We start from the raw sequence: 25,872 nt of genomic DNA, 5'->3' as shown, positions 1-25,872 counted from the left end.
CTCTCTGTGTTGTCTCTCAATGTCCCTGGTCACCTCCTCCTCAGTCATTGACTGTTGTTGATACCAATGTTACAAACATCGGCATCAGGATAAAATCAACAAGGGTCCGGAAAACCAAAAAATCGTAAAGATTGGGAAAATATCAGTAAAAATCGGCAAAACATCGGTGAAATTGAGATACCATAAAAATATCTTTAAAAATCGTCAAACATCAGCTAAGCCAAAAAATCGTTATTTTGAGATAAAATTGGGATGTTATCGAGATGTTCACAACACTAGTTGATACCCTCGTCTTCCTCCACCCTGCAACTCTCCCTCTAAAATCAATCTCCTCTTGAGAATCGATTTTCCTTGAGATACTAAGTATCTGTCGGTGTGTCTCCAAATGATCCTCAAGTCTTCTCTTATACTTTTCCTGTTGATGAATCAACGACCGAGATTAAGTCTCTAATCAACGGCTAAGATTAAAACAGACTTGATCCACGTCTGTTAGAAGCTTCTCACCCTTATCTTTATTAATACCCATTAATATTTGTATTTTAATAACTCCTCATTGGGGTGGAATTTCTCCAAACGATTTTTGGGTCTTGGAGATCTCATATGCCTTAGACTCTCCACCAAATTTCAAGGATAAAGCACATCCAATCTACCAAAAATCAACAGTTTCCTAAGAAAATCGAATAGAGAGGGTTTCATGGGGCAGATTTTCTAAATATCTGCTTCTAAATAGAGAGGTATTACTATCAGATTATTTTCTCTGTCAGGTGAGCCGGTTTGGCACCTAGTTGTACTTAAGGAAAAACTGCATAATAAAATAACCCTCTGAATTGCTGCACCAGTTTTCCCAAGTTGGGTTTTTCCGGGGACGAGTTGCCCAAAAATAATGGTGTCACTTGTGTGTTTGTTTTCTTTCAGTTGTTGATCTGTAGATGGTTGAGACTGTATTTTGTTTATTTCAGTATTTATGTGATTAAATAACTTGTTCGTAATTAACAAGTAGGAGAAATAAACCAGAAGAATACAAATAAAATTTCTAATGAGTTAGACTTAGAAATTTCAACATGGTATCAAAGCATGATTGCAAATCACAAGAGAGATTAAGGCACCAACTGAAGCAAAACATTTGCAGCAGAAACAGTTGTCCCGAGTGACAGAAGTTGCTTCTTGCAAAAAGCAGCAGAGAAGAGTTAACGCAGAGGGATTGCATCATCAAGTTTGGGCCAGAGAGAGGCCAGCATAGAGGCTGAGGAGGGCAGAAGAGGCTCACGTAGAGCCACACAGAGACCAAGAGGGTTGACGCAGTTTGTTAGTGGGGCCATTCAGCCAGTGCCAAGATTGCGCAGAGCCTAGAGGCTCAATCCTTCAGTTGCTGGAGCATAGGAAGGTGTGGGCAATTTGCGGGGAGTGAAGTTGGTGGGGTGTTGTTGCTGCCAAGATATAACAGTACTTAATAGGGCAAAACCAAGGTAGAGGGAGTCGATACCTAGAAGGATTTCAAGCCAAGAAATCCAAATCAGTGTTGTAGGTGCATAGGAGATCAGGAGAGGTGCGACTTGACGGTTGGCAAAAGGATTTCGAGGAGGGAAATCAAGACTCAGAGGGAGTCTAGCAGAGAACGTCCAGGCGGGAAGTAGAGAGACTCAGTGGGAGTCGAAAAGAGAACTTCCAGAGGGAAGTAGAGAGACTCAGAGGAGTCGACAGAAAGAGAAGAGAGATGGCACATCAATGGACTGAGGGATCAAGACATGCTAGACGAGGCATCCAACTTTGTGGTCTGGAAGGCCAAGATCATGTCCATTCAAAATAGACAACGCATCAAGGCCTTCGCCTTCAGAACAATGGTTATCCCACTTGACCCGGCGGACAATGAAAAGTACGAGGAGGCAATGGCCAAAGCGAAATGCACCATCCTTGATGGGGTCAAGGATCATGTGGTCCAACATATTGCCAAGAAGAAGACAGCAAAGGAAATGTGGGACGCCTTGAAGAAGTTGTATCAGCACACTTTTGTGCAAAAGAAAATGTTACTTGAGAATCATTTGCGGTCATACCAGATGCAGAAGGGGGAGCAGATAGATCACTTCCTCGGTAGATGGAAGGAGATTCGGGACCAACTTACTTCCATAGGGGCCACGTCAAATCAGGAGTTTATGGTGAGGACCGCTCTAAACACAGTCTCTGATGAGTGGGAGACATTCGTCCAAAGCATTCTGGGCAGGGTGAATCTTCCAGATTGGGAAAAATTGTGGGTGGCTCTTCGCCAAGAAGAGATTAGACAGCTGTCCAAGACGGGAAGTAGCAGCAAAGGAGTCTGGTTCATTATGTGACCCAGTGTCCAAGGAAGAAGAATAAGGGATAGTCTTCCGAAACTAACGCAGCACCAGCAAGGGCAGAGAAGGAAGTGTTGACAAATGATGACTGTGCCATGAGTGCACACGCACCACTTGAGTGGAAGTGGGGAGACATCGAGCTATAGTCAGGCGGACTACAGGCGATGAGGGGCAAGATCCTCGAGGTACCCAGCATCTTGGATTAGACCTTGCTACGAGAGCCCCGAAGAGGAGTAGCAGGACTAGCTGTGGTGGGTAGAGATGGATGCGGATGGAGCTGCAAAGAGAGCTACAGTGCAAGAGCCCGAGACAACGCGAGGCTAGCACGCTGCAGTAGTGCAAGAGGCACAGGAGTGTTGCACTAGTGCAGGATCCCACAGAGAGGTGTGCAACGGTGCGAAACGTTGGGAGTTGTTGTAGCAGCGCAGAGGTCAGAGAGGGAGCACTTGTCAGCAACAAAGGGAGCTTCAACATCAGGAGGGTCTCTAGCCCAACATTGAGGTCAAAGTTGAGAGATTAGTTACTTACTTCTCAATAACTGAGTTGCAGTGCAGCAGTGGGCAGCATGATGAGAGGAGTTGCAGTGCAGATGTAGTGTTGGGAGAAAGGACCAGCACCAGCACAGATGGAGAAGGAGTTGTCGTACAGATGCAGCAGTGGCAGTGTCAAAGCCATGGGCAACAGTACAAGATACAGCAGGGCAGAGGATGGTGGGCAGCAGGCCTAGCATCAGCACAGGACCGATGCCGGATGATCAGAGTAATACTCAGTGAGGAGTATTGCTAGAGCACAGTCCTCGCTAAGAGGGAGTGTTGATTTGGGGTATCTAGCCACGAAATTTGGTGGGGAGGCTAAAGCACATGAGATCTCCAATACCTAGAAAGGGTTTGGGCAAATTCTAAACAGTTTGGGAGATATTAAAATAATTAATATTTTTAATGGAGTCCCTACGTCTAAACTTAGGGAAAATAAAATATTAATGTGTATTAATATAAAACTGTGTTAGAATGGTCCAAAAGTCATGGATCAAGCCATATCTAATCCTAGCCGTTGATTAGGGGCTTAATCTCAGCCGTTGATATGTCAAGGAGAAAAGTATAAGAGGATGCTTGAGGATCACTTGAAGAATACACTAGAGTGATCAATCATTGTATTCTCTAGAGCGAGGTTTGCTAAGAGAGATAGAATCAGTGATCGGAGTTGCAGCTGAGGGGCATTGAGTACAAAGAGACAGAGAGGCAGAGATAGTGTCGGGAGAGCAGCGTAGGAGCTAGAGAGAGTGACGTAGTAGCAACCAGGGTTCATGCAGGGCCACGCAGAGGCAGTCAGGAGCTGCGCAGTGCTTCAAAGAGGCCAGCGTTGCTGACCCAGAGGGCAAGAAGGCTGACGCAGGGCCTCCTAAGGCTGGCGCAGACCCATTCAGGGTGATGCGGGGCCAGCGTTAGGCAGAGAGAGGCTGACGCAGTCCAGAAAGGCAGACGTTGGGGTTTCTAGAGCAGATTGGTGTTGAGGAGCTGTTGGAAGGTTTATTCGAGGTTTCAGCCAGGACATTTGTCTCAAACTGAGAGGTATTACTGCCAAGGAAATTCTCTGTTGGGTAAGCCGAATTTGGCACCCAAATTGTACTCTGATATTGCTTAATAAGAAAACCCTCAGATAGCTACACCGATTTTCCCACATTGGGTTTTTCCGAGGACATTGATCCAAAAATAACGGTGTCATTTGGTGTGATTGTTTATGTTTCCTTCAGATGTTGATCTGTAATATGTTGAGCATGCACTAGTGTTTATTTTCAGTATTTACATTGTAAATAACTAGTTAAGTGACGGAACAAGTAGGTAGGAATAAATCAGATAAAGTGCAAGGAGGGTTTCTAGCTGGTAGACTTAGAAACTTCAACAAATGTCATGTATGAAAGACCCTTCTTGGGCATGTTACATATTTGTATGAGTCATTAAAAAGATAAAAAGGCCCTCTACGACCAAGCTAAAGCATATCCTTCAAGTCGGCTTCAAGATGTAATAAAGGATCTACATCAAAAGGACATGTCAGCTCACATACATGTCATGTCAGTTTATTTTCATGGGTAACCACTATAAATAGGCAACTCATCCTCATTTCAAAAACAAGAATTTCAGTCAAGAAGAGATCTGCCGCAAGAAGTGCATAAAGGTCAAGGAAGATAGTCTTATAGCCAGCGAAGAGAAGGAAGGAAAGAGCAAAGATATTTGGGTTTGTTTTAGGGCTGAAATCCTCCACACGTGCAAAGAATCCTTGTTGTCCAAGTTGCAGAAAGAGCCGAAGTATCATAGTCATATTTGGAGGTCAAATCAAGGAGAAATTCAAGGTAATACTCAAGCCAAGTTCAAGAAGAAGAAGTCTCCCTCTAGACCAAGGGAAAACAAGGGTCAAAGTTGGTCAAACTACATGAGCTAGTGTTTCTGTATTAGGGCCAAAAAGGTTGCAGGTCTAAAGCAAAGAAAAGGAAGATGAATTCTGAAGGGTAGCCGAGAAAGAGGGAGAAGCAGAAGTTTGACTATTGTTGACTCAAGCAAGAAGGATCTCATCAAGAAAGCTTTGTGTCTTGGTCTTGGAGAGGCAAATAGGTCAAGGGTCTTGGTCTTGGTATTCATCAATTGAAGTTTCTATAAGAAGAAGAATTTGTTTGGGTTTTCCTCTCAAGTGGGAGAGGTTTTGGCCCTAGTTGATCGCCTATATTCTGTGTCTCTTGTCTCTTTATGGTTTATGCATTGGTAATTGTTTGATGAAGAAGAACACTATAATAATCTACGTAAAAGAAGATCCTAATCTAAGAATTAAAAAGCATTCACAAGCATTTATATAAAGAAGAGAAATCACCTGATTGTTATGCCATGGATTTCTCAACGCTTACATCCAACCTACAAATCAACATTGTCCACAACATGATGTTATTTCTGTTAGTTTTTGTAGCATTGGATGGTGTTCTAGTCTCAAACTTTGTGGAGAGGCTAAAACACATGAAATCTCCAGAACCCAAAAATTGTTTCAGGAAATTCCACCTAGAGACAGTGCAATTAAATTAATTGATCAATAATTAAAAAATGCCTAAGTCTAACTTAGGGAAATCGATTAATCAATGGGAATTAATTGAGAAAGGTGACAATTCTCTTGAAACTCACATGGATCGACTTAGAGATGATCTCAACCATCAATAAGGATTTAATCATGTTCGTTGGTGATCCAACTAGAGATTATAAGAGGAGGTCGATAGGGTTGAAGAAGAAACACTTGACGTCGAGTTCCTTGGCAGTGATAGAGTTTCTCAGCACAGTGATTCAGCAGAAAGAAGTTCAAGCCAGAGAGGGGACCCAAAAATAGTGAGGGGTAGAGACAGTGAGTCAGGAAATTTTTCAAGTTCCAGAGAGTCAGCTACAGGAGGGTCGAGTTTCCTCAATGAGTCTGCGTAAGGACTATGCGAGCAGCTTCAGAGGCAGAGTTTGATTTAGCTGGAGTGAGGGTCGATTTAGTTGTTGGAGGCTATAAGAATTTATAGAGGGGCTAGCGAGTCATTCTCAGAGGCTGAGTTGTGTTGAAATTCTGATGTTTTATGATGTTACAATCACTTAAAAGTTTCTACAGTGGGAATCAAATAATAAAATAAAGGTGCTTCTAGAAGGTTGGAGAGAGATCTATACAATCTTTAAAAGGAGGGGGAGCAAGTCATTCGTGATTTCTTGGATTGGTAGTATTTTCTTTTGGAGAGATTTTGGAACTTGGGTTTTAGGATTAAAGAGCCCCGGGACGAAAACCATTCGGTTTCCTTGTGAGTTGGACAAAAACCCAACCCACTATTGAGGAGGTTTCAGTCAAAAATATCACAGAGCATCATCAACATCAAATGTGAGCAGATATGGAGCAGATCTATGGATTCTATGAAGGGGAACATGAATGACTACATGTGCGAATGGTAATTTTTGGCCACAAGCCAAAATGGATTCATAGATGAAAAATTGCTAAAATTGTACATTTGTGGTTTGAAGGATTACATCCCTTGTGAAATAAAGCTATGGAACCCTAAAACAGTTGAGGATGCTAAACATGCAGCAAAATTAATTGAACAAAAGAACAAGCTCAACAAGCCATCATTCATTGCAGAAGATGAAAACCGGCAATAGAATTCAGATAAGAAGGAAATAAACAAATATAGGTACTGTGGAGACAAATGGTTGCTAGGACACAGATGCAACAATAAGAAACTATATACTTACAAAGCAAAAAAAGACTCCACATCTAGCAATGAATTGGACAGAGGGAAAAAGAAGAAAAACAATTGTTGTAAGTGTGGAAAAAATTGGACACAAGGACAAATGTGTAGAAATGTCCTTATGCTACTATAAAATTGTGGACGGAAGGCGAGTAGAAGTACAAAAGCTAGATGACGAAATCATGGTAGCATAAAATGCAGATTCATGCTATGATGGTACAACATTGTTAAAACTCACGAAAATACAAGAGACAATTAGATAAACGTAAGATTGAATATTTTCCCAAAATATACATATAAATAAAGCAGATCTATGGGAGCAGATATTGTCTTCTTCGTCATGGAACCTTTTTAACAGGGCAACTGTGAAACTTTGCCAATGAAAAGAACAAGCATTACATTTTTTGTTCCACCATAAAAACCAATCATAAGCTTCCAATCCTAAGCTATTGGAGGCCATTATTATTTTTTCTCTTTCACCCAATGGCGGGTTAGTTTATAGGTCTATATTATAAAATTTGAGGTCACCAGTTCCTATACGAGCTACAATTCTCAACAATATATTACGCTCACCCATATTCACTAGACTAAGCCGCCTCTATTGCATGCATCAATCAATGGCCCTACTAGCTCAGGCACCATAATCAAAGTCAACAGGTTTACACTTTACCATTCACAAAATGCAAGGGAGTGCCTGGGGTTTTCCATGTGGGCCTTCCCTTGGAAAACAAAGAGTGCTCACTAGTCTAAGTCACATCAATTACAAAATTTAATAGACTTGACTTTTATTTGTCCTTAGTGTGTCTTTCTATAAGTCCAAATCCATGTCTTGGTTAATCCAATTACAAACAGTTTTGAGAGACCTCTCTTTCTACTATGTTCATCACTATCTTGAATATATTATTTCCTAAATCTAAAATGAACATCTGAATCACTGGAAAAATATCCGAGTCAAATCTTTGGGAAAACTAGCTTCCTTTCTACTCATGTCAAAATATGAATAGATGGATTAAGATTTCCCAATATGACTCTAATTCTTATCTACCTGTTAAAAAATCATCTACATTCCCGGCTTCGAGTACTAACCAAAGACCATCACAAAATCCTTTAGTTATCCTAATGTCAAAACAAATAATCAGTTAACCCCATACATTGGCAAAAGTGTGATGTAGCTTACATTAACCTAAATAGTTGTTTAAACAAGGAAGCAATATCTGAATTGTTTGCTAGGTTAAGTAAGCCCATTTTTACAAGACAAAGTCATTTGACCTCAAAGTATTAGACTTCACTAATCTAATTTATGTTTTATCTAAATAGTGCAGACCTCCCTTCTACTCACAAATTTCTAAATACTACAGAAGTTAAGTAATTGCCTATTTTTATCCCTGTATACAAATAATTCCTTTGGTGACCATAGAATCTATATGCTGCACGTCATATATGTGTTAATCCTCCATAGTGCAAATAAATGCATCTTCTGACTATTATCTTAACCAAGAATAGACCAATATATTTCTGTTAATGTTTTCTACATCACTTTCATCTTTTCCTAGTATGGATCCTTGAATACAATTTTCCATAGAGTGGCAAGAGATTACTTCATTGACATGTTATATTTTACCACATCCTAATAGCACAGCATTGATAGGTATATAGCATCTCAATGGTGAAGACTGACAACCTACAAAGCACAAGCATAATCCATCTTTGTGTTTATTCTATTATCCTTAACGTGCACTAAGAAATTGAATTTAAGAGCACAATTCCTAAAAGCAGGGATGTTGGACACTGACATATTAGAAGGTTCAAAAATTATTCATGGTCTAAATTCATCAGTTTAATCAGTTCTTGAAAGTATATTTCTTACACACAAGTCAGCAAGCACTGGAATTCGAATTTAAGAGAGCGATAATCAAAACAGAATGTGGTGAAGTTATCTGCAATGTAAGAACCTGCCTTAGTTTTTTGACAGCATGACCAATGAACTTCCCATTTGTCAAGTCTGAATAGCTGCTGCTGTGAAGATCAACATTCCCTGACATGTCACTTCCACAAGCTCTTCCATTATGCATCTCTTGGCATGGAGTTTTTGATTTCAATGGAGATAATGGGCAAAGTGCCTCACAAAAAAGGTCTGCGAGACGAATTCTTGCATATTTCCCAGCTTCATGTAGGCACTGGAGAGAGAGGAAAGAATATCAATCATAAAATGCATCGTGCAACAATCTACACATTTCAAACGAGCTCATCTCTAAGGGCACAAACACATCATGTTGAAATTCACTGAAACGATGAATATACACCAAACACATATCTTCAAATAGGAATCGACATATTTAAAGTCAAGTTTAACTTTGTTATTGAAATACTGCAATAACAATGTATATACTTTTTACTACTCCCTCCTGTAAGTGTTGGAAGATCCTTTCACCCGATATTTATTTGAACAATCCAGGTTATGAAAAAACATTGGATAAATTAATGTATCCTTGGCAGCAATGGTTCATGGATGCATCTTTAACAGAATGAACTTATCATTAGTTCAGCGTTCCACATCAACAGTTCATAAGTGCTAAAGTCCAGTTTAGCACAGGATCCCAGGGTTTTGTTACTTGGAGTTAAAGATTGGACAGGTTCCTTGTAGGTGACCTTCAGAGCAGGCATTTTCAGAGAGAAAAACACATTCTCACAGATAAACAGCATGACAGGTTGCATTCAAGTTCTCCATGCTTGCATATTTCTTGCAGCACCTAGAGCAGTTATGGATGGTTGAAGACTACAAAAAAAGTGAGGATCAGATTTTCAAAATTCACTTTCTGAGAAATTTTGATTCCCTCAAAATCATTTTCCCAGAATCTCATCAAATATTTCAGTACACTCTATACAGAGGTGCCTCTGGTCCAGATTTGGTGAAATTCAAAGGTCAAAATTTGCTCAAAGTTGACTTGTTGAGCAAGCAAGCCTTAGGGTTCTTGCACTTTTCAAAATAATTATATTTTTAGATACCTATTATCGAGGATGATGATCCTTGGTTGTGTGAGATCATTGTCATGTGTTGACAAGCGGATCCCCCCACGCAGAGATGAGACTTGGTTGTGCGAGATCCTTGTCATGTGTTGACAAGTGGAACCGCCCAAACAGAGATGAGACTTGGTTGTGTGAGATCTTTGTCAAGTGGATTATACCCCCAAGCAGAGATGTGACTTAGTTGTGTGAGATCCTTGACAAGTGGATTATCCCCCCAAGCAGAGATGAGACTTGGTCGTGTGAGATCATTGTCATGTGTTGGCAAGTGGATCCCCCCAAGCAAAGATGAGACTTGGTTATGTGAGATCCTTGTCAAGTGGGTTATCCCCCCAAGCAGAGATGTGACTTGGTTGTGTGAGATCCTTGACAAGTGGGTTATCCCCCCAAGCAAAGATGTGACTTGGTTGTGCGAGATCCTTGACAAGTGGGTTACCCCCCGAAGCAGAGATGAGACTTGGTTGTGTGAGATCCTTGTCAAGTGGGTTATCCCCCCAAGGTCTGTGGATGCAAGTGTTCTACCACTTGATTCTTGAGGATCAAGGTGGGAAGATCAGCGGACAATAGTATAGAGTGTGATCCTTTCCTCTCATGGTAAGTGATATCTTGCCTATTGCCAATCGGACATATTTAGGGTGGTAGATTAATCTCCCCTATTTTCTGTGGACATAGCATGGTAGTTGGAGCTCCCCTATGATGATTCTTCTTTATTAGAGTGAGACATCATTGTTCCAGACGATATAGAGCAGAGATGAACAGAGATGAGCAAAGAAAGTAGAGATCTTTTGTTGCAGAAAGAAATTCATCCCTAGTTGAATGGGAGTGTTGAAAATTTGGTAGCTCAAGGATAAATTTGCAAAAATAAAGAGTCTAAAAAATAGAATTTTTTATATTAAAAAGTCTAAAAATAGAAAGTTTCAAGTATGACTTGTTAAAAATTGTAAATCACCTTGCATCAATTGGTAATCAAGTATTGTTGATGGTGTTGTCACACAAAGTATCCAAGCACCGCGACAACACTCAAAGTAAGGGTTATCACTCTAATCCTTACTCACTCCGTTTAGACTCTCTCCTAGACAAGTCAAGGGGGGTAGTCCCTAGGGGTAAATGAATGAAGGAAACCTATGGAACATAGGCTCTAGGAGACTTAAGGCTGAAAAGCTTAATGAAAATGAGACAAGTTATGATTAACTGAGATGAATAAGACACAACCACAAGATAGAAATGAAGATCAGTGCCTTAGATGTTCAATTAACCACGAACCTACTTGAAGAAACACAATCAAGCTATTCAGAAGAAACAACGATCTTAACATGCAAATTAGTATAGCAATTAAATTCTGAAAGATCTAAATACCATGAAGAACCATGAAATTCAAATGCTAAGCAATTCACAATCCTAGAATTCAAATGATTTTTCTTTAATGACCCAGATCTAGAGAAAATTTATCTTTCTCCTATAGTCAATCTTTAGATATGATTAGAAATTAAGTGTTTGACTATAGAGGAATTAAAATGTTTGATACCACAAAGTTTCTTTTAGATTTTTTACCCTTAACACAAAAAAGATACCAAGAAGGAACTTTAGATTAACAGTTTAATTATTCCTTAGGAAAAATTCTTCGATGTGCTAAGTTTTATGAAGCAAAGTTTAATGTGGCAAATGAAAAATTTTTATGTGACCGAAAGTAAAAATCAAAAGTACTTAATTAAATTTAAATTTTTATGGGCTGTAGGCCACATAAAAAATTAATTTTCTATATGCGGAAGCTTAAATTTCTTTTGATTTATTTCATTCGCAATCAAAGTCACCAAAATTTATTTTTTTTTTAAATATTTTTCGAATGAAAAAATATAAATAAATAAAAACTAAAAAAAACTATAAATAGATAAACGAAAATGAAAAACACAAAATCATACAAAATAAAAATGAAAAAATAAAATATAAAAAAAAATCGAAACAAAATCAAAATAAACCAATCTAAAAGTCAAAAGACAAAATAAAATAAATCTAACGCAAATCCTAAACTAAACAAACACAAACAATAAAAATCAAATTTAAAATAAAAAATGAATAAGTTAACCAAAGTAAAAAATCAAATGAAATCAAAAGGAACTAACTAAACTAACCTAGCATAAATAAAAATAAAAATAAAAAAGTAAAACCTAAACCTTAAAAAAAAAGATCAAAGCAAAACCAAAACAAAGAGAAATCGCCTTTAGAGCTTGCTTGCAAGTTTGGCAGCGAAGAAAGCAACAGCAAGGGTAAGGAGACGAGGGTTTATTGTAGGTCGATGGAGCTGAGAAGGAGCAGAGGGAGTACGAATAGGAGAAGAAGGCAGCGAAGAAGAGAAAAGAGAATGCAAGCAGTGAGGACGCAAGGAAAGAAAGTCGATGGACAAGTGAGTAAAGAGCTGCGGGTTAGGGAGCTCGAGGAAATTAGGGATAAGGGATCTCGGTGGCAACAAGAGCTAGCTCGAGGGCGGAAGAGGAGAAGAGAGCAGACGAAGGAGAAATAAATGTGAGTTTGTGTTATGCTCTTAACCTGCAAGACGATACCAGAATACCAAATATGCGAAGAAATATACCCAGAACATAGAACAATGAGAAATAACAGCAAGTATTTTATTATTCAGAAAGCAATGTTCACTTGCCTCTTTGAGGGGGCAACCTCCAATAGAGCTGAGCTCAATTACAAAATAAGACATGATGCTCCTCGTGGGGAGTCTCTATCCTTTATATAGGATTCATACATGCAATACCATGGGGCAATACCATGGTTCTTATTAATACCATGGCCCATTTGCAACTAACTGTGGTCCCTTCATTAAATGCGGGTTAACCACTTACAATTATTAATATGGGCTTTATTGACTCTTTACTTAACTATAACTATGACTCGATCCTATTACATAAATAAGTGGGTTAGGGTTGGACTCTAACATGCCCTCCCCCATAAGAATAACCTTGTCCTCAAGGCTGAAGCTGCGGAAACTGCTGAAGGATAATGGTTGGTTCTCAGGTTGCATCTTCCGGAGAGGTGTCTTTCCACTTGACGAGGACTTCCTTGATTGTGCGGCCACGCAGGTGTCGTTCTCGTGTGTCAAGAACCTGTTCAGGTTGGAGCCAGATTGACCCTTCTTCATCCACTTCAGGTAGACTGGTTTGAATTCTGCAATGGTTCCCAATCACTTTCTTGAGGCATGAGACATGGAAGACTAGATGGATTTTTGCAGTGGGTGGCAAAGCTAGCTTGTAGGCGACTTCTCCAATGTGCTGAAGTACTTGATACGGTCCGTAGAATTTTGGAGATAATTTCTGACAACCCTTGTCTTTGAGTGATGTTTGCTTATATGGTTGTAGCCTCAAAAATACCTGATCCCCTTCTTGAAATTGGCGTTCTGAGCGATGTTGATCTGCCTGTTGCTTCATGCGGTTTTGGGCTTGATGAAGATTCTCTCTAAGGTGGGCCAGCATGGTTGTGCGGTTTTGTAGGAGTTGATCCACTGCTTGTACCTTCGAGCATCCCTTGATATAAGAAGTAGGGGAAGGAGGGAGTTGACTATAAAGTTATAAACTGCTTCATATGGAGTCATTTTGGTGGTGGCATGATAGTTGGTGTTATACCACCATTTGGCTAAAGGTAACCACTGTACCCAGAGATGTTGCTTTTCTAAAGTGAAACACCTAAGGTAGGTCTCCAGACATTTGTTGACTGCTTCAGTTTGACCATCAGTTTGTGGATGATAGGAAGTACTGAGTTGTAGTTGGGTACCTTGTAGCCGAAAGAGTTCCTGCCAAAAGTTACTGGTGAAGATCGGGTCACGATCAAACACAATGGAAGTGGGCATGCCATGCAGTTTGAAGATCTGATCCATGAAAGATTGAGCGACCAAAGTTGGTGTAAAAGGGTGGGGTAGGGCGCAAAAATGAGCATACTTAGAAAGTCTGTCCACAACCACCATGATGACTGACTTGTTTCCTGACTTTGCAAGACCCGTAATGAAATCCATAGAAACCTCCATCCAAATTGAGGTCGGGATGGGCAATGGCTATAATGTGCCTGGGGATTTGACTGTTTCTCCTTTTTGGCGCTGACAAACGTCGCATTCAGTGACAAAAGTAAGAATTTCCTTTTTCATGCCTGTCCAAAATAATGATCTTCGAGTGCGAGCATACGTCTTCTGAAACCCTGAATGTCCTGCAGTGGGAGATGAGTGCAACTCCACGAAAATGCGGCTTTTGAGGGTGGATGTTGGTGATATTACGACTCTGTCCTTGTAGCAAAGAATCTCATCCTGCCACGAGTAGCCCGCTGTGGAATTTGGATCCGCCTGATTTTGATTAATGAGTTGGGAGAGCCAGGGATGAGAAAACCATTCCTTGTGAGCCTCTTCAATCCATTCTGGAATGAGAAGGGAAATTGCGAGCAGGGTACACCCAAAAATCCTCTCAAGCTCTTCAAGGTCTTTGGTTGAGGCCAATCCTGCATTGCCTAAATCTTTTTGGGGTCCACCCTGACACCTTCACACCCCACAATGTGGCCCAAATACTCAACTTCTTCCATGCCAAAAGAGCACTTAGACATCTTAACAAATAATTTATGCTTGCGGAGCAGTTGCAAGAGCAGATCTGCATGCTGAAGATGTGTGGCCCAGGTGCGGCTGTAGATGAGGATATCATCAAAGAAAACAAGGACAAATTTTCTAAGATATGGTTTGAGTAGGTGGTTCATAAGGCTCTGAAAAGTGGATGGGGCATTACAAAGACCAAATGGCATGACCAGGAACTCATAATGGCCTTCATGAGTTCGGAAAGCAGTCTTTGGAATGTCTACTTCTTTCATGCGAATTTGGTGATAGCTCGAGCGAAGGTCGAGCTTAGTAAAGAATTGAAATTTGAGCCCCATTTAGTTCATCCAGCAAATCATCAACAACCGGGATGGGAAATTTACCTTTGACCATCAACTTATTGAGGGCCCTAAATTCTGGACACATACGCCATTCCCCATCTTTCTTGAGCACCATGACCACCAGCGATGAATAAGGACTAATGTTGGGACGAATGACGCCTACTTCCAAGAGTTCCTTGATTATTTTTTCAATTTCATTCTTTTGGGCGAACGGATATCTATATGGGCACACATTTGGTGGTTGGGCCCCTGGGACCAAAGTAATGCTATGATCATGTTCCCCTCTCGAGGGTGGAAGCTCATGAGGCTTGTCAAAGACTGGTAGATAGTTGTTTAAGATCTGTTGCATCTCAAGATGAATATGAAGAGAATTGGGTTTGAAGGCCTGGATGGCATTAAATTTGGCTATAACTCCATGGTGGCCCTTTTTTAACAATTTTTCCATCCGATGTGAGCTGATGATAGAGAGAGCTCCCGCCTGGAGTCCGCGGAGGGTATGTGTGTGGTTGTTCTGCTTAAAACTCATATATAACTCCTGGAAATCCATTGTGATTGGGCCAAGTGTGCGAAGCCATTCAGCACCTAGGACAATGTCGCACCCTCCCATGTGTATGGCAAACATGTGGGTCTTTAACTAATAATCCCTCATTTGAAGTTTGACATTTTCACAGCGACCTTCACATTTCATTGTCCCCCCATCAGCAATTTGGACCTGGAAGTTAGAAACTGCCCAGACAAAACAATGCACTGCTTCCGCAACTCTTTGATGGATAAAATTATGTGTATTGCCACTATCAATCAAGACTACTACTAGGCGATGCTTAATAAAACCTCTGATTTTAAGAGTTTGGGGAGAAGAAATCCCTGCCAAAGCATGCAGCAAGATAACTAGTTCTTTAGGTACATTGTCCTGCTGGTTGTCCTCTTCTTCCTCCTCTGGTTCCTCAAGTGGTGGGGCTTCCTCTGATGAACTGTGATCAGTAGCATCAATTTGAAAGAATTTGGGCTCCTTGCATTTATGCCCAGGGGAGTATTTCTCATCACAGTAGTAACACAATCCTTGCTTTCTTCTTTCCGCCATTTCTGCTAGTGACACCTTTTGAACCTTGAGTGTTTGGGTAGTGCTTTGAGCCTGTGTGGGGCGACCCTTGGCGATGAAATTTGGGCGATTGGACTGGGCCGCTAACGCATGTTCTACTTCACGAGCTATCCTGCAAGCATGCAGCCATGAGATAGGGTGGTGCAGTCGGACGTGGGCTTATATGGCTTCTTTGAGACCACTGACAAAACATTCCACGTAGAACTCATCGTGTAGACCTCCAGTGTGGAAAGCTAAGGCTTCAAAGGCTGTAATATATTTGTTCATTGTTCCTGTCTGTCGGATCTTAGTGAGACAACCCAAAAAATTAGATTCATGGTCAAAGCAATCTGTAAGAGCTTTTTTGAATGTCTACCAAGTCAAGGGCCTTCCATAGCAACGTTGATGCCATTGCCACCATTGCCACCATTGCCATCTTTCATTATCCAAGTACATGCTACCCACACTAAGCTAAGTCGCATCATCCATGATGTAATTCAGTGTGAAATATTGCTCCATTTGTGCTATCCATGCGGCCGGGTGAGAGCCATCAAATTTATACATGTCCAACTTGGGTCGTCGCGGATGGGATTGTTGGTGGGTGCCAAAGAGGTGAAGAGACTGGCTAGACTTGCCCTCAATGTTTTCATTGCCAATATATGTCTTTGCGCGTTCCTCCACCTTGCCCTTTGAGAGTGTTTCATTTAAGTTCTTCAGCTACAACATTACATTTTTCAATTGTGATTCAAGGTTGTCAATCCTCTCATTGGCCATAGCTTGAGCTCTAGTTTGTACCATGCATCGATCCGATGTACTTGAAATTTGGGACTGCTAGAAATTTTTGGCACTAACAATTGAATGGTACCACCTTGCTCAACTCGTCAACCTGATTCTTAGGGGAGAAGTCTCCAATAAGCATCCCGGGAGGTCTCAGAACTTTTTTTTTACTCCGAACGGAGTTTAGTCCTTGCTTAGGAATATTGCAGTAGCCGAATCCCAAAAATGTCAATGCTGCCCAAAGTCTTGCGAAAATCACACCCAGGTATAGGAACCCACACAATTAGTCAAATCTAAATGGCGGATCTGATTGTTGCAACGGCTACAGAGCCCCAACTGCGAGATCTGGATGGCGGATCTGATGGATCTGAATGGTTGATCGGATAGATCTGAACGGCGGAACTGATTGCTACTGCGGATCTGATAGATCTGAATGGTTGATCTGATAGATCTGAACAACGGAACTGATTGTTGCTGCGGATCTGATGGATCTGAATGGTTGATCTGATAGATCTGAACGGCGGAACTGATTGCTGCTGCTGCAAGAAAACCCCACCTGCGAGATCTGATCTGGCAAAGATTATGTGTGATCTAGAGATAGAGAAGGGAACTATGGTCTCCAGGAGTGTCAGGTGCTACAGATCGCAATATACATAAGGGTCTGACAGTAGTACTCGGCCCAATTTTTCAGGGCACTAAGCAAGGAGTATCAACCATACCCTTAGCAATACAACCCGACTACTCTATCGTATGCAGCGAGTAATCTCCCCGAGTGCTGTTCTCGGTGTACTGTAGCAGCAAGACGGCTGATAGTTTATCTATGGCGAGGTTTCAAGGGAGCTAGGGGGCTTCCAATATACCCAAAGGGTACTTGAAAGACAGTCTGTGCGTGGTTCTGTCTGATGTGCTACTACTCGAAGGGATACCCACAAGGGTTACAAGAGAGTCCAACAAGCGTGACCACATATTGTATTTCCTACGTGCATGCCTCCCCAAATCTGCAGGTTTATGCGTTCAACGACAGATCCCGTGGTTTAAAGATGCCGGAACACGTCTCTAGCTAAAAAAAAAAATTGCTAAAAATTGGAGATTCCACCGGCCCTAGAAAGCACTCTGATACCACTTGTTATGCTCTTAACCTACAAGACGATACCAGAATACCAAATATGCGAAGAAATATACCCAGAACATAGAACAATGAGAAATAACAGCAAGTATTTTATTATTCAGAAAGCAATGTTCACTTGCCTCTTCGAGGGGGCAACCTCCAATAGAGCTGAGCTCAATTACAAAATAAGACACGATGCTCCTCGAGGGGAGTCTCTATCCTTTATATAGGATTCATACATGCAATACCATGGTTCTTATTAATACCATCTATCTAATACCATGGCCCATTTGCAACTAACTGTGGTCCCTTCATTAAATGTGGGTTAACCACTTACAATTACTAATATGGGCTTTATTGACTCTTTACTTAACTATAATTGTGACTCGATCCTAATACATAAATAAGGGGGTTAGGGTTGGACCCTAACAGTCTGAGCAGTAATGATGATAGCTAAGGTGACGGTGGCGTAAAAAAAAAGATAGACGAGGTTTGAGTGTTGCGATTTGGCAGGGAATAAGAGACGCGTTTTTCGCAGACAGCGAATATAAATGCAGGTAGGAATGTCGAGCAGCAAGGAGAAAAGCAGAAGGAAAGTTGAAAAATGTGAGCAGCAGCAAAAAAATACGCAGACAGAGAAAGGAATAAACCCAAAAACGCAGGCAGAGAGAATCAAAAATTTTCCAGAAAGGAGAAAACGCAGCAGCAGAAGAGAGAGGCTCAATACGGCAACAGACAGGAGACAAATGGTAGCCAAAAACCTAAGAAAATTTCCCAGAAATTTCTGATTAAAATGATATATTCTTCTACTTAAAACTTGTAGTCGAAACTCTTATAGAAAAACCCCAGATCTAAACTCTGAGATCCTCAAACTGAAAATAATTTAGAATAATGCCCCTACAAAATGGTATTGAGGCTAGATCTTACCCTCCAGGGCCTAGATCTGGTTTCAAATAAAAAACTCTCCTTCAGATCTGCACCCTTTACCTGCAAAAACGAAAACAAAAAAAAACCTAGAACCCAAATATACAAAAATAAATAAAACCCCAGAAACCCAAGTCAGAAAACCAAAAAAAATCATAGATCTATGCACAAAAATGGTAGATCTATTAGATTTGACGAGTATGAGTCAAACTCTGCTCCCAGATCTGATAATCTAAGAGCCAGATCTATTAATTTTCCACACAAAAAATTAACTTTTTAAATTTTAAAGGAGGTGCTAACCCAAAACCCTTCATGTATCACCAATAAAATCTTATGATAAGCCCGGAGCTAATTTAGCTAGGCTCTTCAGAAAACACGGTTCGAGAGTTGGCTGGTCCAACTGAAAACTTCCCCTAACACCCTAGGATCTAAAAATCAAGATTTCCCTGCAAAATTCAATTCGGCCATCAAAATAGAACAAGAAAATAATAAAAAAATTTAGACAAATAGAGATACCTGCTATTACGTTCAAATTTTAAATTATTACTTAAACCCCAAAGACTAAGCAAGATACCTGTACTCAAATCACTCTTCATGAGCTATTATCAATAACTTTAAAAGAAGTATGCCTAAAAACAACACATCTTACAATATGCCCATGAAGAGTAACACCCGCAGAATTTAACCCCAAAGTCTTTCTTTGTTATCCAAAACAAAAACAAAAAACCAATAAAAAACAAAAAAATTACAACAAAGCTTCTTGTTAAGCACATGACTTAGAGATGCATCAACTGACAAATGACTTTCTATTTAAAGATAAATCCTCCGCTGGCTAGTTCGAGTGATCCTCGTCAAAACAATCTCGACCATTGATGAAGATTTAATCACCTCCGTCGAAATATTTAAATATTTGGATAAATTCAAAATTTTAATTAAATGCATTTTAATTAACTCAAAAATAGAATTTTTGTGTTAATTTCCCCAAAATTTTGACTTTGACTTAACCCCCGGGGATCAAAAGTTTAAAATTTATCAAAATAATTAATTTATCTTCGACCTGCGAATTTTTAAAATTTATTTTTTTAGGACTGATGAATTTTGTCTTTGGAGAATTTAAATTTACCTAGGACCTAGAATTAATTGATTTTTGGTTTAGGATTTTAATTAATTTTTAGCCAAAAAATTTAATTAATTAACATATGAGGGCATAAATTATTTTTCCAACCCTCAAGACACTTTACATCATGATTTTCATATCTTTTTACATCATAAAGGGGGAACCTATTTGTAATAGACGCTCACAAACTATCTATTTTTGAGACACAAATATAATCCAGCAGACCAAGCAATTTGTAATAAAATAACCTAACCAAATAGTTAGGAATATTCTCAAATCATTTTTACATTGACTCGATCTAAAACACTAGGACTCACCTAAGATCCTAGCAACAAAATCCATTCCAGTTTTGGGGTAAGACTAGAGGGAAAAACTCTGCCGACCATCCGAGAATGGATTAGTAAGACAAAAAACCTCCCAGAATTGAAATCGTCACTAAAAAGATAAGTTTACATAGGTTGTTATATTCATGACAGAGTTCTATTGAAATTATTTACATCATATACATGCAGAATGGGTTTACATTATAACATGATGATTAGGCTGATGATGGCATAGACACATCAATCAAGTGCTATCCCTTTTGCGGAAAAAAGGGGTCTACTGCTATGGGTTGTTGACACGTAGTGGTCAACAAATGGAAAATCCTTTCAAATCATCAATTAATCCTAATAGTTCAATTTTGACTTAATCATTATTATTATTATTATTATTATTAAAAAGAAATTCAAGTCACTCAATCATGGCTCTCAATAATGTTCTCTTACACTCTCATTACTAGCATGGCATATTCCTCTTACACTCTCATTAATGCTCTTACATTCTCTTACACTCAATAAAAGCTCATCATAAAAGATTCCTCTTACACTCTCTTACGCTCTCATTAAAGCATGTCATGAAAGATTCCTCATGCATGCTCTTTCATGCATATGTTACACTCTCCTTAATGTCATAAGTTACAAAGGCATGCATACCTTCTTAATGGCACGAGTTACATTTCCTAGATGAGCATATGTTACTCTCCTCTTGGCATACGAGTTACTCCTTTATGGCATGGATTCGTTGCTCTTCCTATATATATGTGCCTCATTCTTTCTTCTCTCACTGCTTTTGCATTGTGAAAAAAGAATTTGAACTTGCAAGAGAGTTGGAGAGAATTGAGAAGGATTCTAAGAGAGAGACTTGGAGAGTAAGAGAAGAACTTGGTGAGACAAGGTTGATTTAGTGCTTCAGTGTTTCAGTGTTGATTCAGTTGAAGGGAAGTTTGAATCAGTGTGTGTATCTACTGCTGCTACCAATTATCTTCATGCTACAACTTGTCCAGATTTGGGTGAACTTACTCATTCTCTCGATCTTTCATTGTACTTTGTGTCTCTGCTAAACAATTGATTTCTAATAGAAGAAGAATCTGGTTGGGTTTTCCCCTTGTGGGTTCTGCCCTGGTCATTGGACCTAAATTCTTTGCGTCTCATTTTGTTTTTGGTTGTCTTCTATTATGCATTTGATTTATGTTCTATCTACAATTGTTTATCTAATATTGTAACATAAAAAAATAAAAATTGTAATAAGTGATTGTTACAGCATAGAACATCAGAGTTTCAACAATTTTCTTGGGTTTCAGGCGCATTCCTTTGTGTCAAAACCTCAAACCTTTATTACTTTGCCCACAAGCTCTCTTTTTGTGGGTTTTCTCCTCTCAGAAATACTTTCCAAGCTGTTGATTTGGGTTAGCATCGGATCTGATCTACTCTAGCCACGAAAATTGGTGGAGAGGCCAAGGCACATGAGATCTCCAATACCCAGAAAAGATTTGTGCAAATTCTAAACAGTTTGGGAGATATTAAAATAATTGATATTTTTAAAGGAGTCCCTAAGTCTAAACTTAGGGAAATTAAAATATTAATGTGAATTAATATAACACTGTGTCAGAATGGTCCAAAAGTCATTGATCAAGCCAGATCTAATCTTAGTTGTTGAATAGAGACTTAATCTCAGTCGTTGATTTGACAACGAGAAAAGTATAAGGATGCTTGAGGGTCACTTGGAGAACACACCAAGAGATCAAGATTTCAACTTTCTGGGGCTGGGTTTGCTGAGAAAGTTGAGAGAGTGATCAGAGTTGCAGTTGAGGGGTAGCGAATACAGAAGCAGAGATGCAGAGATAGCACTGGGAGGATCAGCGCAGTAGCCGGAGAGAGGGACGCAAAAGCAGCCAAGGGTTCACGTAGAGCTAACCAAGGCTCACGCAGTGCCTCAGAGGGCCAGCGTGGGTGACGCAAAGGGCCAGAGGACTGACGCAATGCCTCTAGAGGCTAGCGCAGGCCAAGCTAGAGTAACGTTGGGCTAACGCTAGGCCAGAGAGAGGCTGACGCAATCCTTAGAGGCTGACGTTGGGGTTTCGTGGGGCAAATTGGAGCTATGGAACTACCAGAGTGTTTATCCGGGTTTCAGCCGGAATATCTACTTCCAAGTAGAGAGGTACTACTATCGAGATTTTTCTCTGTTGGGTGAGCCGGATTTGGCACCCAGATTGTATTCTAAAACTACTTAACAAATCAAACCCTCATATAATTGCACCGTTTTTCCTGCATTGGGTTTTTCCGAGGACATTGGTCTAAAAACAACAGTGTCACTTGTGTGCTTGTTTGTGTTTCCTTCAGTTGATGATCTGTAATGTATTGAGCATGCACTTGTATTTATTTCCAGTATTTACATGGTAAATAACTTGTTAATTAATAGAACAAGTAGGTAGGAATAAATCAGAAAGTACATGAAGGGTTTCTAACGGGTTAGACTTAGAAATTCCAACATGGTATCAGAGGGTGGTTGCAGATCACAGGAGAACTGAGGACATCAGCCGAGCAGAGCAGCAGCAGCAGAAAACAATTGTCTCGAGTGAAAGAAGTTGTTCCTAGCAGAGTAGCAGCAAAGAAGGGGTGACGCAGTGCTTGCGTCAGCAAGATTGAGCCAGGAAAAGGAAACGCAGAGGCTAAGGGAGACAAAGGCAGGCTCACGCAAAGAACAGGAGGGCTAATGCAGTTGGCTGAGGAGGTTGATTTGCCGATACCGGGATTGCACATAGCCTAGGAGCTCTAACCTTCAGTTTGTTGGGGTTTAGGAGGCTATGGGTAAGTTGCAGAATGGAGCTGATGGGGTACTGTAGTCAAAACAATACCTAACAGGGCAAGACCAAGGAGGAGGGAGTTGCTACTGAGGTCTTCTAGCCAAGAAATCCATATCAGTGGTGCAGCGGCACTAAGGATCGGAGTGGGGGCATCTCAACATTGGCAAAAGGGTTTCCAGGAGGGAAATCGAGGCTCAGAGGGAGTCATACCAAGAACTTCCAGGAGGGAAGCAGAGAAGCAGTAAGATGGCGGTGAACGGGTAAGAGACCAGGACAGACTGGACAAAGCCTCAAACTTCGTATTCTAGAAGGCCAGAATCCTATTCGTTTTAGATAGGAATCGTGTCAAGCACTTCGCCTTAAAGACAATAGCTATACTAGTTGACGCAGCTGATAACAACAAGTACGAGGAGGCAATAGCGAGGGCCAAGAGCATCATCGTTGACGAGGTCAAGGACCATGTAGTACCACATATTGCTGAAAAGGAAACGGCAAATGAGATGTGGGAGGTCTTAAAGAAATCGTACCAGCATACTTCTGTGCAGAGAAGGATGTTACTAGAAAATCAGCTGCGATCATACCAGATGCAGAAGGGAGAACAGATCGACCCCTTCCTCGGTCGATTGAAGGAGATTCAGGATCAGCTGACTTCCATAGGGGCCACGCCAGATCAAGAATTGATGGTGAGAACAGCCCTGAATGCAATCTCAGAAGACTAGGAGGTGTTTGTCCAGAGCATACTGGGCAGGGCGACCCTTCCAGATTGGGAGGAAATGTGGGCTGCTCTTCGCCAAGAAGAGATCAAAAGGTTGAGCAAGGCAGGAAGTAGCAGCAAGGGGATTAGAATCAAGGAGGAGGAGGTGGATGCCGCCTTAGCATTTGAGGGAAAGCAAGAGAAACGGAAGAAAAAGGACCTCTCCAAGGTCAAATGCTTCCACTGTGGGGAGTTGGGTCATTATGCGACCCAGTGTCCAAGGAAGAAGAGCAAGGGAGAGGCCTCCGAGACCAAGGTTGCACCAGCAAGGGCAAAGAAGGAAGTGGAGACAGACGATGACTGTGCCATGAGTGCACACACGCCACTTGAACGGAAGTGGGGAGACATCGAGTTGTAGTCAGACAGACTATAAGCGATGAAGGGCAGGATCCTTGAGGTGTACCCAAACTATTGCATTATACCTGGCTACGAGAGCCCCGAAGAGGAGTAGCAGTGTTGGCGGATGTCAGTACAGACAGATGTGGATGGAGCGAGAGAAGGAGATAGAGTGCAGGATTCCTAGGGCAGCATGAGGCAACAGTGCGAGAAGCACAGGAGTGTTGCACCAGTGTAGGATGGCACAGAGAGGTGTGCAACGATGTGAGATGCACAGAGTTGTTGCAACAGCGCAGAGGTCAGAGAGGGAGCACTTGTCAATGATAGAGAGAGCTTCAGCATCAGGAGTGTTTCTAGCCTGACAGAGATGTCAGATTTGGGAGATCAGTTACTTACTTCTCAGTAACTAGGTTGCAGTGCAGCAGTTAGCAGTGGTAGTGATATGGGCAGCATGATGAGAGAGGTTCCAGTGCATATGCAGCAGTGGCAGTGGCAAAGCCATGGGCAGCAGCACGGATGCAGCAGTGGCAGTGGCAGGGCCATGGGTAGCAGTACAGGATGCAGCAGTGCAAAGGATGTTGGGCAGTAGGCCTAGCATCAGCACAGAGACCAATGTCAGATCATCAGAGTGATGCTCAATGAGGAGTATTACTAGAGCACAGTCCTCGCTAAGAGGGAGTGCTGATTTGGGGTAGCTTCGAATGTGCTCTAGACACGAAAATTGGTGGAGAGGCTAAGGCTCATGAGATCTCCAATACCCAGAAAGGGTTTGGGCAGATTCTAAACAATTTGGGAGATAATAGAATAATTAATATTTTTAATGGAGTCCCTAAGTCTAAACTTAGGGAAATTAAAATATTAATGTGAATTAATATAAAACTGTGTCAGAATGGTCCAAAAGTCATGAATCAAGGCAAATCTAATCTTAGACGTTGATTAGGGACTTAATCTCGACTGTTGATTTGTCAACGAGAAAAGTATAAGAGAAGGCTTGAGGGTCACTTGCAGAACACACCAAGAGATCAAGATTTCGACTTTCTCGGGCTAGGTTTGCTGAGAAAGTTGAGAGAGTGATCATAGTTGCAGCTAAGGGGCAGTGAATACAAAAGCAGAGAGGCAGAGATAGCACCGGGAGGATCAGCGCAGTAGTCCAAGAGAGGGACGCAGAAGCAGCCAAGGGTTCACGCAGAGCCATCCAGGACTCACGCAGAGCCAGCAAGGAGCTGCGCGGTGTCTCAAAGAGCCAGCGTGGGTGATGCAAAGGGCCAGAGGACTGACGCAGTGCCTCTAGAGGCTGACGCAAGCCAAGCCAGAGTGACGCTGGGCTAACACTGGGCCAGAGAGAGGCTGACGCAGTCCCTAGAGGCTGACGCTAGGGTTTCATGGGGCAGATTGTAGTTGTGGAGCTGCGAAGTGTTTATCCGGGGTTTCAGCCGGAATGTCTACTTCCGAGTAAATAGGTACTACTGCCGAGATTTTTCTCTATTGGGTGAGCTGGATTTGGCATCCAGATTGTATTCTGAAACTGCTTAATAAATCAAACCCTCAAATAGTTGAACCGATTTTCCTGCATTGGGTTTTTCCGGGGACATTAGTCCAAAAACAACGGTGTCACTTGTGTGCTTGTTTATGCTTCCTTCAGTTGATGATCTGTAATGTGTTGAGCATGCACTTGTATTTATTTCCAGTATTTACATGGTAAATATCTTGTTAATAAACAGAACAAGTAGGTAGGAATAAATCAGTAAGTACATGAAGAGTTTCTAACGGGTTAGACTTAGAAATTCCAACACAAGCTACCCAAATTTCAACAAAGACTGAGGGGACATAGGTGGACATAACAACAACAGTTGACAATGAGCTTCAAGGACGCGCAAGGATGAGAGCTACATCGTCACCAGCTAAGTCAAGTTGCCTCACAGTAGTGGAGTTGCAACCAGCGACTAGGAGTGTTTTCATTGTTGGGAAACAACAACCAAGTAGTCATCACGAGCTCCAAGGGGAGATTTGCCGCAAAGGAACAACCACGCATGAAGAAATGGTTGACAGGTTACAATAGTTGTACAAGAGCCATATGGACAATATAGATGACAAGCACAACCATTGGAGATGCTAGTCTAGTTTTGCCAACAAAGTCAACAAT

General features: G+C 41.1%; 1 protein-coding gene across 1 annotated transcript in view; it reads right to left on the bottom strand.

Annotated features, from left to right (window-relative positions):
* The window catches only part of LOC149256023 (origin of replication complex subunit 3-like), a 399,611-nt gene that overhangs the window by 279,506 nt on the left and 94,233 nt on the right, over positions 1 to 25,872 (bottom strand). The window contains exon 10 of the mRNA XM_089460641.1: positions 8,533 to 8,753. Within this exon, the coding sequence (XP_089316767.1) occupies positions 8,533 to 8,753 (221 nt within the window). The remainder of the gene's footprint in view (positions 1 to 8,532; positions 8,754 to 25,872) is intronic.

The sequence above is a fragment of the Pinus tabuliformis genome, chromosome 7, assembly GCF_031772625.1.
Source record: "Pinus tabuliformis cultivar Carrire ecotype Pingquan chromosome 7, CPIR1, whole genome shotgun sequence".
Classification (NCBI taxonomy): Eukaryota; Viridiplantae; Streptophyta; class Pinopsida; order Pinales; family Pinaceae; genus Pinus; species Pinus tabuliformis.
This window is presented reverse-complemented; position numbering and strand designations above follow the sequence as displayed.